At 49.9% G+C, this 13841-nt stretch overlaps 1 protein-coding gene across 5 annotated transcripts in view; it reads left to right on the forward strand.

Moving 5' to 3' along the window:
• Positions 1-905: 905 nt before the first annotated feature.
• Positions 906-13841, forward strand: part of shot (dystonin-like protein short stop) — a 217874-nt gene continuing 204938 nt past the window's right edge. For 3 of the 5 annotated variants that reach the window (XM_084579135.1, XM_084579137.1, XM_084579139.1), the window contains exon 1: positions 907-1439. In XM_084579135.1, coding sequence (XP_084435261.1) covers positions 1343-1439 — 97 coding nt within the window. In that variant the 5' untranslated portion in view covers positions 907-1342. Of the gene's footprint in view, positions 1440-13841 lie in introns of all 5 variants that reach the window. The other 2 variants (XM_084579140.1, XM_084579142.1) reach the window with 1 other exon arrangement.

Genomic DNA, 13841 nt, shown 5'->3' on the forward strand with positions numbered 1-13841 from the left:
GTTTTCATAGCTTTCGGCTTGAAATGTTGATATATCAAATAATTGATCAATAATTTTGGTTTCAGTGCTTTATAAACACGGTAACTCACCCGAAAAATATACGAGGCTTCTTACTTGATGATGTTGATGATATATAAACGACAGCGCTATCTTATGGAGCTTTGAAAACTCTGAAATAAATTGTTCGGCTAATGTTTCATAGATGGCAGCACGAACCTCACATTTTGCGGTCTTGTGTGTGCAGCTGTACAGTTCGTGTAGGGCTTTCTTGAGATCGTTACATGTGAGATGAAAGCTGGAATGTCATAACACAATGACCCCCTGATGATAGGTGCAGTCAGCAGGGGGTGGAATGTTTCCATGCTCAGAAATTTATCGACAACCCTTCTTGTACTGCCGTGCGTTCAGTGTCTTGACTTGATGCTCGTTGGGCTAGTGGTTAATCATGACTTGCTTGTAAATTGTGTTGCGATTCATAATTAGAGTCGTCTTCTGCGTCGAATGACATTAATTCCACTCATTTCTGCGCCTCATGCTTTACTCCGCGCGCTTCATCGACGACCCTTCAGTGTGGCATGTCATCAGCTTTTACCTGTTTTAGAACTCGTTGCGCTCCGCTGCCAAAATTTTAATGTTCAGTTGTTTCTCTCACTCTCTCTCTTTTGCCTATAAAAGCGCCATCTGTGAGCAAAAGCTGCATTACTAGGTCTGTTTCTTTAAAAAAGTATTGTATAGATGTTTTGAACATAGGCAACACATGTATCTATCAAGCGGAGAAACTGCCTCAAGACGAAAGAGAACTGTTTTTGTCGCGGGATCAGCGGGGCTTCCAACTAGAGCGAGGCGGCACTTGTGGCGCCCTCTGTGGCCTTAGCAGGAACTGCAAGGAGGCGAGCGGCGCTCGTCGCCGCGAGACCGGCGAGACCAGCGAGCGACGCGAAGCCGACGCGGACTCTCCCTCTTCCGTTTAGGCCTACGCCGCTTCCCCCCATCGTATTGCGAAAGCGTCGTCCTCTCGCCGTGTATGGCCGTGGGATCAGCGGCCAGCAGCAGCCTGGAAAACCAGTGAAGCGTCGGATGCGGCGGCCCGTCCGGCCGGAGAGTGTAGCAGTGCGGCAGTGTGGGCAGTGCGCCATCGAGGCCCGTGCGTGCGCGATGTGAGCGCGCAAAGCTGGCCAAGCCCCGGTCGCGCAGCTGGACGGACTGCCTGGTGTCCGGCCCGTGGCCGGCGCCACCGCCGCCTCCGCAGCGCTCGGTGTCGTCGGTGCTCTCGGCGGGTGGAGGACGAGGCCTCGCCACCGCTGCCTGGTACGGCTCGTTCGGCTCGCACGCCGCTCCATCCATGGACCTAGGGCCCAGCCTGACCGAGTGGACGCGCGAGCAGCCGCTCAGCATCCTGCAACTGGACCCGGCCGATCGGGCCGTACTCCGCATCGCCGGTGAGCCCCACCATCGATCCGCTATTTTCGGGGGCTACCCCCCTTCTTTTCCCTGCCGCCGTCGCTGTCGCCGTCACCGATGACGACGCGGCGGCGGCGGCGATCGCTTTGTGCGTGCCGGCTGACGGACGCGTTTCTTCCGCGCACGACTCGGCTGTCCTCCCGTGAAAGCGTCGCGTCCAAGACAACCACGCGGCGGCGTTGGAAACTGAAAGTTACAGCGCATCACGTCGCCTCCATCGCCGCACAAGTCGAGTAGCACGCACGAGAGCGATTTGTTGGGGAGCTAACTTTATTTTTTTTTTTGTTGTTGGTTCTTGTTTCCTTACAACGCCAGCGCTCGGCGGCGACCTGACAGAGGCTGGGCTATTATTTGCCGGCTGCTCGAAAAGAAGCACGTTCAGTTTAGGGACCAGGCGTTTTCTCTATTCCGGGCCAGGAAGGCAGCCGGGTCAGCTGCAGCTGTTCTGTCGGAAAACCCGAGCAGTGGATCTTCTAAGCGGCATCGTTGCCGCGTGGTTTTGAGCGAAGAAGCGTGGGCGAGACGAGCCCCCCTCATCCAGACCGGGATGCTCGGCGCGTCCGCCGGTCTCGCCCTTCCGCTTGTGGAGAGCGTGCAATCGCTTCGGCGCGGTCGCTGCTTCCGTATGCTCTGATCTCGACTCTTCTCCGGAGGTATATCAAATGTATTGCGATGAAAGCGGCAACTTGCAAGCGCAGACGAGATTATACAAGACGGAAAGGACGCGGTAGACTCGGAAAGCCAGCTGTGCATAGTGCGACCGGAGGAAGTGGCGAGACATTTATTTATCATTGCATGGTGTAATATCAGCGTATTGATGTGTGTCTGTGCACGCGTGTTTGCTATGTCCGCATCGCGAATGTGCGTTTCTCCTTCGTCCTGTTCTGCGTGAGAGCCGACAGACGGAAGTAAGATAAAGAGAATAGGCGCTTAAAGGAGGCAGAGGAGTTTTTTGAGACGGTGTTGTCGGGGAGACCGAATTGGCGGTCGGAGCCGCGGAGATATGGGTGCCACAGGTATATGGGGCGAGCTATATAAGCTACACCTCCCGCACCAGTGCGCGGTTTGAACGACCGAAATTTGGCTCGCAGAAGAATTCGCCGGCTGCGCTGGTCGGGCGCCAGGAGAAAAATCTTCGTTGTTCCTGTCTGCGGGGGGCCACGGCGGCACGCTATAAATGAGTCAGTGTTTACAAACAATCGCTCGTGCAGGCGGGGGCATTGAGCGCGTGCCCGTTTCAATATTCATGCTCGCGTTTCGTTCCCCACGGTGTCCCGTACTGCGGAGCCGACGCTTCCGCATGACGTCATTGATGCTTTCGCGTGGCCGCGTAGGCCTGCGCATTGTGTGCAGGAACCGAAACTAGACGCATACGACTTACGTCTGCAGTGGTCGCCTCTCAGATTCCCCCATCACATAAAGTATCTCATTGTTATAGCTTTTCTTGTCACCTAAAAAAGAGCCCAACATCCAGATGAAATTATAAACTCGAGAATTTTGATGTATTTTGCTTTTCTGATATAGTCAGTCGTTAAAGAAACTGATTTGTTTGGAGTTGCGATTGCTGGACGCATAATAAAGACATAGTTATTTATCAGTTGCTGTTCCGTTTCTTCTTTTCTTTTTGCACACACTGCAGGGATGGGCGTATCTTCTTGCTTGTTCACTCACTCACTACCGCTCGCTCACTCACTCAATCAGTTAAGTGAATAAAAATATTTTAGCTGAAGACCCCAGCGATGATGGGCGACATTAGGTAATCTGAACAAGTACAGTTATCACGTTCAGCTAAAAAATGAGAGCGCAGAAAATGGATAAAAGAGAAAAATATGGCCTCGGAATGTGATGTGAAAAAGGGAGCAGGCGTTCAGTTCTCTCATATACTGACGTGTAGCGTTCGCACAAATTTCTTTCTCAACGTACCCACACCTTGTGTTCTTCAGAATCCGCTGGTTGTCTCTACGCTCAGCTAGACGCCATTCCTGCCTGTTCAACCGTGGCCAGCGTATTGCACGCGTTTTTACGACGCCCAAACGGAGTTTCGCCCCCTCAGCCTGGCTGCCTCGGGGCTGTAAATGTGAAGGAATGAACGGAAATCTGGAAGAGAATGTGTTTACGCCATAGGCACCCGACGCCGGCTGCTCTTTTCCTTCGTGCGTGTCTGTCTTCAGGGTTCGCATTTTCCTCCCGCGAAACGTCTGGACGTTAAAAGCTGATGCGCCGTCGCCAGGGAAAATAAATAATAAATAGAGAAGAGCGAGGGTACACAAATCTCATGCGCGGTTTGCCTGCCCTGCCTTTAACGGCGCAGTTGGGTTCCTCTTTGGACTCTGACAGTGGCCAGTACATTCCGAGTCCTGTAGAACAAAAGTTAGAAAAAAACTAACAAAAACGGTTGACTAACTCGGAGAAAGCGACATACTACATTCCAGCTCTATCATTTTGCAACAGTCGTTCATGTTCTGTGATTACCGATACGAGAGACACGCGCATATTCTTTTCTTGCGCATATATATCCTTGCTCGCGGGATAAAAAAAAGCTGAACTAAATGAAACACGGGCAGGAAAAAAAAGACAAGAGTTCTGATCTTGACCGAATTACTTTTTTAATTACGTGCCCGGTTGTCTAAATACATGCGCTGTTGTCATTGCCGCCCTGATGAAAACGTGTCTGAATATGCTATATTCGCGTACGTTTTGCGGACTTGTGACCGTGCCCACTGTGCACTGAGACAGTGTGTGTCGTTGCTTGCGTAACCCTTGCACCGTTGACTGTTTCCCCTTTGTAGCAATGTAGACGAAGCTCGTGATTACGAGAGTAAGCATGTTGAAATGGAACCAAGTTTGATCAGCATACTTACACTCATTTGAAGGTTAGCTCGATCTACCAGTACTTGCGTCGTGCGTGGAAACACGTGTGCAGGTTTGCCACACTCCAAGAGCGTGGCAGATAACTAACGGGGATTTACTACCAAAGTGGCATTGGTCCATTGTAACGCTCTATGCGTTCCCCGATCGCGTACTCCCGACGGTAACGCCAGGGTAAAAACTGGCGAGGAATTTCATTCGCCGTCTGCAGTACTACTGAGAAACAAAAAGTCTTGGCGGTTGCTCATTTTGGCACAGCCTGAAACGCAGAAAAGAGAGGGACGTGAGATAGACACAGGACAAAGCGCTTTGTTTCGAGTCTCTCGCAAGCCCCTGCCCTTATTTTTATTTTTATTTTTATTTTTTTGCTCTTCAGGCTTCGATGAAATGGGCAAACTCCGCAGACTAGCCCAAGAAACAGCCAGGCTGAGTGAGGCGGTTCTAATTTGCCGGACAGCCACAGCGCGAAAGACGACGCGCTGAATGATATATAGACGGGCCACCACAGAGCGCCGGTATACTCCATGAAAGGCGCGGATCTAACGGATGGGCGGCAGGATTAAAGAATTATTTGTGGGAGGAATGATTGCAGTATACGGCTCGATGTTCCGTCGATATCGTGGCCCTTTCTTTCCTCGTCAAAGAGGGAGAGAGTATGGAGGAAGACGATGAATTAATCAGGCGGTACGGTATTACCCTTAGCTGCCCTACGCAGAGGTGAAATAGAAGGGGGTATCAAAGGGGTAAGAGAGGGTCGATGTATAAGGAGCTTTCAGGGACCCAGGGTTGACGAAGGTGGGCCGCTGCTCCATGCGTGGTCCAGGACATGGAATGCGAAAGAAAAATAACGGGAAGAACATAATAGTATAGCGGACTGGATTCCAAGAGATGACATGGCAAGCGCAGTACGGTGTGGCAGGGAGTAGTAGTAGTAAGGTGGTCGGATGAGATTGGGAAGTTTGCGAAAGCACAACCTTCTCTTTTGGTCAAATGCTTCTAATAGTTAGCGTAGTCGTGCATTCATTCTTTAATAAAATTGCCCTTCGTTATTAGCTGTGTTATCGCTATTAGCCACTGCTGCTCGGGTCCCAGTACCTGCAGGAAACCTCCATCTTACAGCTGTCTGGCTTCCGTTCGACTCGGCCCTTTCGTTCCTGAACGCGAGACGCGAAGCGTAGACCATATATACGCACTAAGCCACCGGTGCAGGTTTACTTTAATTATTATTTTATCAACATCATTTTATCACTATTACTTTATCAATATTCAATAGTAAAACGACGGCAACTTACGCCTGGCGTCTGGCCTGTTGCTATATTCCAGGCTGGTTGGTAACAGTCATGCCTCGTTAATTTGTACACCTCTGTTTCCCGAATAAAACTGTCCATAAAACTAGCCGCCTCTGTTAGAACGAAATGCAAAGCAAAACCACTCAGCGTTTAAAGCCCGCTTCTGTGCATGTTTGGGGCGAGTTGTGAATTCCATTGCTATTACCCTGGCATCCATGTCTTTTTTTTTTTTTTTTTTCGATTTTTCTGCCACGGGTAATGCATTTTGTCTGGCCAGCATCAGGTCATTGGTCCAGCCCTGTTCCCTGTATTCTGTCCCTAAGCTGGATGACGTTTTTCATGCCGCGAACGTTGACCTTTCCCCAACCGCTATAGTACACATCTGTACCGCGGAGCCTTTCGATCGTATTAAGCTTCGACGTGGAAGGAGCTACGGGTTCATTATTTTTCAGGACACGGCGAATTAAAAGGGCACCTTCGCACTACTACACCACTAAACAAGCAAACTGAAAAATAACCACCACTGAGCCGCTTGTACAGGGTCGTCCACTTCTAGCTATAACACGGTCACTGCTTTCAAAGCAACATTGCGCCCGACGTAGGCATATATCGATGCAAAGCGATGCGAGCACAGAAGGACCCGGGCGTGTTGCTTCACATGGCCTGCCACTAAGCTATATTGCTTGGCCGAGTCGGACGTAATGACGCTTTGAAAGCAGTGACCGTGTTATAGCTAGAAGTGAACGAGGCTGTACATTCTCAGTGCCGTTCGGTAGTGTTTCAGTATTGAGATAATAGAATGTCCGATTGGGGCTGTCCAAGTTTCCCGCTCATCGCTGTCCATATTAACACTTTACTGTTCAGTGTCTTCAACTCGCGACGTACTGTCTTTGTCAAAAGTTTAGAGAGGCCAGGAGGTCTGCCTCTAGCTAAGCCCTTCTTCGCTCCTTGCTTCAGCATGCATGGATATCCTCCTTAGCGTAGTGGGTATATAAAATTGAACCCCGCGAAAAAAGACTGTACAGGCCGAGTGTGCGCCGCGCATTGATTACTACGCGGAGGAGGAAGGGAGGAAACAACTTTATTTAACGCATTACTAAGCGTCAAGAATTTCATGGGCCAGGGTCACCAAGGCCAACTGATCTCTCAGCTGGTCAGGCTGGCCATGTTGGGGGATAAGGGTGTGGAAAGTGAGGTGACTGTATTGCAACAGGGCAGGAAAACGTACAGTCTTCTAAATTTGCATAGTGGTCAGAACAATTCGGGCAGCGGGGGAATGTCTGATTCGGTATAGAAATGATCGCGCAGGAGTAAGGAGTTAATTTAGTTGTATGTGTCTAAGTATGCGCATTTACGTGGTAGTGAGGAATTTATCAGGCAGAGGAAGTGTACGAAGAGTTTCTCTAGTGTTGTCATAGTGAGTGTTGATTTCTTTTTATTGCGAAAGCAACACTACGCCAGGTCTAACCGCTCTTCGCGTGGTCCGTGTCCCGTGGGCCCCCCTGCAAGAACAAGAACGCTCGGTTACCGGCAGCTAGTGCTTTCGCTCCATATTCGGTTCAGCAGTGTTGAACCCTTCCCATTTTTGTAGTAAATAGTAGTGGAAGTTGCCTGAGAAATTCCATGTCAACACGACCTCGTCTAGCCGGAAATTTTGCGATCGAAATGTTTGGCGTCACTGCGAGCAAGCCGTGCAATGAAAAAAAAAAAAAAAAAAAAAAAAAAAAAAAGTAACGAATGTCACAAGTCGCATAAAATGGACCAGGTGGCATTTCTTGTTAATTGGCGACGTTATTCCCACTTCTCAAATATTAGCTGCGCTAACAAAATTTTGGTATCGGCTTTTGAATGTGTTTACGTTATAGGTGACATAATGTGGCAACAATGATTTTTTTTTTCCTCTCTCCACACATTTAGCATTGCACAAAGAGTTCACAAATTTAGCACTGCAAAGCGCTAAAGCGACTTGCATGCAGTCCTGGTGGACTCCGTGCATTTCCACCTTGTCCCACACAACCAATTTCCGTACTAACGAGGCGTGAGCTTGTTTGAGAAGAAATAAAAACAAAATGGCTTGCCATCTTTGCTATATAGACCAAATGTCACTTAGGCGCGCTATCTCGTTTACCCATAGTTTTGATTTATTCGTCCTGGCTTAGCTGTATTATTTTTTAGCTCGTTTCACCTTGGTTGTCTTCACTTTTGTAGCTCGATAAACTTCGCTTGACTTGGTTAAACATGAATCTTACATTCTTGGCGGTTATTGTTTCTGTTGGCGACCTATCAAACATATGTAGTCACACAGAATGAGTACTGGTTAAAGACGATGCTTATTTTATGGCATAAACACGATTCCCGAACGCCGCACACGGTTCAGCCGTTGCCGTTCCCTTAGTTGCGCGTCGTATACGTGCCGTTTGGTGCTTGAACTTTGTGATCATTGTCTCGTGGTCGGTGAATCACTTGACGCACTTGCAAACATCGGATTTGTTTCGAAGACTACTGGTAAGAATCTCTTACGCTGGGTAGTTTCTGCGTTAGCGTCAGTAACTTGGTAAAACGAGCAGTATACTATTGGCCAGGCCACAGTCGCTCATTTCGCCGCAATATACGCGACGTAGTGCTGACAGCGACAACTTTCGTTTTTTGGAATCGAGTCGGCTTACCACTAGTGCGGCACCAACGCCTTATTGCCAGACTCCAATCACGCCAGCGACAGGCGATGCTGCGCAGCCGGCCGCCAATCCTGCCTGCAAACGCTAGCGCGAGCAGCGTGCCACTGCAGAAGAGCTGGAAGGAAGAGAGGCTAATGCTATGGGCGCATCCCGACAAATAACGGCCTTTTCGCTATTGACCCGCCTATTGTGCTAGCTAGCGTGCTAAAATTTTTGTTTTCCAGAGATGCTGTCCTTAATTTTTGTGGCTGGCATTAGCAAGGGAAAGTATTAGCGGGGGCCCCAAATGCATAGTTTATTTTTCCTTTGACGGCGTTCTTTTGCTCGAGGTCCTCCCCAGACGGTCCTTTCTTTTCGTTGCTGTTGCTGGGCGTCCATTGGCCCACGAGACGGCTGCAACGGCGCCGAGTTCCCGGAACGTGGCCTTGATGAGAGGGCCCGAGCCGTGGCTCTTACGAGAAAGAGAGCCTGGGGAAGCGGGAGGGTGGGGAGGAGGGGTTGCGTTTCGAGTCGCACGCTCGAACCGCTTTCCTTCTTGCCTGGTGCTCAGAGGCGACAGGGTGAGGAGGATTGTCTTGCATCAACATTGGCCCTCGTCGGCGCCGTCTTGGTCGCTTTGCAAACACCAGAAAGCGAACTCTGGGTTTCTGTCGCCTCTTGATTCTGGGAGGAAGGCGGCGCAGACGCGGCGGCACGCGCGCCCCACACGCGAAACGTCGTCGCAATATGTCCCCCCCTTACGACGAGCGGCGCGCGCGCGACACCCCCCCGCGTCTCACTCTCTGCTCCGCACCAGCGGGGTCCATTGAAATGCAAAGTGCGCAGTGCCGAATCGTGACTGCGCTAGTTCCGGCGGCGTGCACGCTTCGCACCAGAGCGAACGTGAAGCTGTCGGTGATGGGATGCAGGGCTGAAGGAGCCGAGAGCCAAGAGACTGCGTGGGGATCCGCGCTCTTTTATTTATTTATTTATCTTTACATTGAGGCGCCCTGCATATTCTGTGTCTGCTGACAGAGAAGTCTTTGTCACTCGTTCCCGGGCGTCAGGGCGACGAGACTTTTATCTTTGGGCTTCGTGTAATTACTGCAAAGCGATGGTTAAAACGCTTTTTTTTTCTTTTGCAAACAAAACGTAGTCGAGACGACGTGGGGCAACACGAGGTATCACGATTCGCATTATGGCGCGGATGCCAGCTGTGAGGTCAGTTCTTGATCGTTAATTCCTCAAACTAACGTTGATGAAACAACGTTTTCATTTCATTTCATTTATTAATACTGTCAGCCACCATAAGGGGCTGACAGTATTACTATGTGGATGTAACTCGGTAATAGTTTTAGTCTGTCTTAGACAAAACCCACCTTGAAGGCCGTTTTCCGAGCCCTGCATTTCCAATTGGTGCGCGCGATGGCGTGCAACTTACGTCCGCATTACTGAGCATTCCGCTCTCGGCGGTGTCTGCCCGGAGCGGCGATTATTACGGGCACGTCATCGCCGGGGTCGGAGTGGACTGGGCGCGCCGCCGCCGCGCGGTCCTCTTGTCGCGGTTCTTGGTCAGCCTCGTCAAGGGCGCGTAGTGGCGGACATGCGAAGAGTGCCGCAGCTGCGCGGGTCTGCTGTCCCTTTGTTCCGCGAAAATGGTCGTCTTTTAGCCCTAATGTCGATCGATGGAAACGAGCGGCCCCTTATTGTTACGCAACCTGCCGTGACTGTTGTCCCTTTAGTGGGTTCCCAAGTGCGTGGCCCTCTAAAAAAGATGACGAAACTATAGAATAACGATCGCGACTACTAAATTGCTTCGCTACGCGATTAACGAGAGAGAGAGAGAGAGAGAGAGAGAGAGAGAGAGAGAGAGAGAGAGAGAGAGAGAGAGAAAAAGGAAAGAACGTCTAAGTATGCGTATTTCGTCCTTGATCCGAAGGAGAGGTCGGGCGGAACTTGGCGAACTCGCGGTTGGTCTAGAATTCCCCCCCTTCCCCGCCCCGCGGAAACGCGCCTGCGCTTATTGAAAGGAATGTGTGTTCTGACCACGCGTAGGTGCTCGAGTATGGGAGATGTCGTCACCCCGGGCTGTGCGGGAAGATCTTTGTGTAAAAACGATGCGTCGCAGTCGCATGCTAGCAGTTCTGTCATCTTTGGCGAGGACCGCACGCGTGCATTCGCTTATTGAAGGGTTTCTTTCCTGGCTCGACGATGAGTCAAGGTGCTTTGCAGGAGAGTCTCTCTCCCCAAATTGCGCATCACGCTGTGTTGAAGTTTTAGTGAACTAATTATGAAAGGATCAGTGAAAAAAAAAATCATTATCTCCCTCCTAATTACGCTAATATATGCTTATAAAAAACGCCAGTACCAGAGAGAGGGTGGGAGAGAATAGAAAGGCAGATAGTTAACTAGGCGATGCCCATTAGGCTACCCTACATGTGGGGAGGGGAACATAGGGAGAAAAAGGAAAGAAAGAGCGGCTTGGAAAGAAGTCTGTTACATCTCCAGAGATCTGTAGTAAAAGCGGGTAGCACTAGCCAGTACCAGAAATTTTTTTAGCGCCTATGTCGCCAAATAGAAACAGTTAGCGTTTAGTCCACTTCGAGTAGCCGTTCCGGATACTGACTGACGAACGAACCTTCCGCAACACTTGCCAGAAAACGAGATACGAGCGTTTGTTGGACGCTGGCTCGATAGCGACCCATTTTGATCACAACGCGCCGGCTGTAGGGAGGAGGACGTGGTGACGCCGAGCCTGGTTTTTGAGCTCCATGATAGTTAATGAACAGTGCGAAAAATATATTTGTTGCTTGGCGTCTCATCTGTAAAGCCTTTTGGCTCTAATTTGAAATTAGATTACTGATTCAATCAGCCTTCTATCACTCCATCGGCGCTCAATCACCGCCTGCCATGTGCTCTCCTCTGTGCTGCCTCAGAAACCCCACCCTGCCACCTTTTTTTTTAATTTATTGCGAAAACAATACTACTCTAGGTTTCGAGTCTTCAGCGTAGCGCGGCCGGTAGCCACGTCTTACCCACGTGACGCTGTGACGTCGCACCCCACGTGACACACGGGCTGGCAGGAGCTGCCAATTTGGGTCCCTCGTTTCACATGGGACGGTTATGTCAGAATCAGCCTGCTAGGACTCTGGCATTCACGTTACCTCTGTAGGCCACTAAGACACGTTCATACGACTTGGTTAAAGCGGGGCTTTATAGGAAGAAGAAAAAGAGAAGAAAAGAACGCTCGGTCACCCGCAGCTAATGCTTTCGCTCAATATTTGGTTCAGCAGCGTTGAACCCTTGTAATTGTTTTTTTTTTTTTCCCCATCTTCGTTGTTCCCTTCACAGGGTGCGGCCGTCTGCCGCCAAAGGGTTTGCTTGCGCTTTGTCGTGTATCGTGGGCGTGTCTGAAGACCGGAAGCAAAAAGAAACGGAATGTCATGTTTGTAGTCTTACAAAAAATAAACCTTGGCTCGAAGTCGCATAGAAGAGAGAACAGATGCGCAGCCGACGATGAATGGAGACTGAAATAATCAGAAAACACGAGGAAAAAAAACAAAAGGCATGAGTGCGGACGCCCGTCGCCATATGAACGACCATTGTTGTTTCTACGGCAAAATCGATAGGCGTGGAGGGGATTCCCTAGAGCTCGTTTGGGTATAGCTTCCTTCTGCGCGCATGAACTCGGCCGGTGGTCTCTGGTTGGGCTCGTTTTTAGCGTGTGTGGTACGGCGCAGGTAGCGTTTCGCTGTCGTTAAGCTTTTTTCTTTCTTTTTTTTGTTTGTTTTTTCGTTGAGCCATTGAGAGCGCCCGAAGTGTATGCGTCCGCCGTCTGGCTCAGGTACGGACAGCGTTGCTGGCGATGACGTAAGATGACGCCCAGGTGGTCCCGCAGCGGAGTTGCTTATAGTTCACCAGGAGAGGGTCGACAGGAGACCGCTTTGAAGCAGCGGATGACATGCTGCGCTCGGTGTGGGTTTGTTGCGTCACGTGAGCGTGCAGTTCCTCGCGTGCAGTTTGTGGTGGTCAACCTAATTAGCTATAAATGCATTGGCGGTGCGCAACGTTTCTGTGACAAGAGACGGTGCAGGTAGGTGGTTTTTGTCCGCAGTCGGCCTGGCGACCTTGAAATGTGCGTGTGAACTGAAAAGCGGTTCGAATAAACGTGATTGGTTCAGTGGCAGCCGCACAGATAGTGTTTTTAGAGCACCGAATTTAATACGTGTGACCGATATTCACAGGGCGGTGAATAAAAGCTTTAAAAAAAATCGTCGAAAGAAACGCCATTTACAAAAAAAAAAAAAAGAAAAAGATAAGCGCTTTTTAAAGATTAAGTTGCCGACAGAGAATGTTGAGGCATATTCTGTCATTTTTCCAGAATCATCTAGTTAAGCGCTACATATATTAACCAATTGTTAGCTTATAATTATGCATACTTGCTGTGTGTTGCTTTGTACACTGGACCGCGGACAGGCACGATAGCCACGGTTTATTTTCGTAAAGGGCGGGGGGGACAGGTAGGAGCTGAGGTGATGTGCATGCATAATGTTAGCATTTCCAAGGAAATCAAGGTAGGAGGGTTCGAGCTTGGTTTCGAGAAAGGGGTTGGTTGCTTTACCTTCTTCCTCCGTTTGATTGCACGCGCATGGTCGTGGACCCGTACAAGCCCATCTTGAGGATATTTGTCTGCGTACCATGTAATGGAGAATGACGGTTGAGGGTAAAAACGACATTCGCGGGGTCTGCTTGCATTCGAGCCCGGCCCAGGTACTTTTTTTCTGTCTTTATTTTTCTCCGTGTCTCAGTTTATATACTGTCGGAGCTCGCCGATGTCGGGAATCATTACGGCAACGCTTCGTCAATTTTATTGTGTACCACAGATATAATGCCTTGGAATGGCCGGCATCGGATTGTGGGTCGGAAGTGAGCTGTGAGGATATTTCTTTGTGCAACGTCGTTTGTCAAGGCCGCACTTCTGGTTGCACTTCCGGTCCATTCAAGCCAGGCAGCGTGACATGAGTGCTCGCGACACGAATTTCCAACCATGCGCTCGCGCGAAAAATCTTCGGGCGTGGATTTTTTTTTTGTTATTTTAATCTTTTGCAATTTATTCTTCGAACGTAAACGCTACCGGCGTATAAAGTGAATATAGACACCGCGGTGGTGTACCGTCAGCGAACACGGTAATAATATCGCTAATAAGCGACCGACACATATAATGTGTGTACTAATTAGACGAGCGCATATACACATAGATTTATTGTACGTCGCGGAAGTGCGCGTAATTACACGGCGACAGTTCGGGAGCGTTGCGCAAGTTTAGCAACACTTTGCGAGCCGGTGTATACAACACGGATGTACGCTTTGGCAAGCGCCGCTCGCTGTTTGTACGCGCCGCCAGCGTGAGCGCAGTTTTTTTTTTCGGTCCGCTCGTTAATAACGCCGGAACTGGCGCGTCGGGCAGAGGAAATCATATTGGTGAGACACACGCGTCTATATCGTCGATAACATCGCGAACACGCAGCACGTATATTGAGAGGAACGATGCGTTGTTCGCGCGGCTTCT

Source organism: Amblyomma maculatum, chromosome 9 (assembly GCF_055883805.1).
Source record: "Amblyomma maculatum isolate TAMU_Amacu chromosome 9, ASM5588380v1, whole genome shotgun sequence".
NCBI lineage: Eukaryota > Metazoa > Arthropoda > Arachnida > Ixodida > Ixodidae > Amblyomma > Amblyomma maculatum.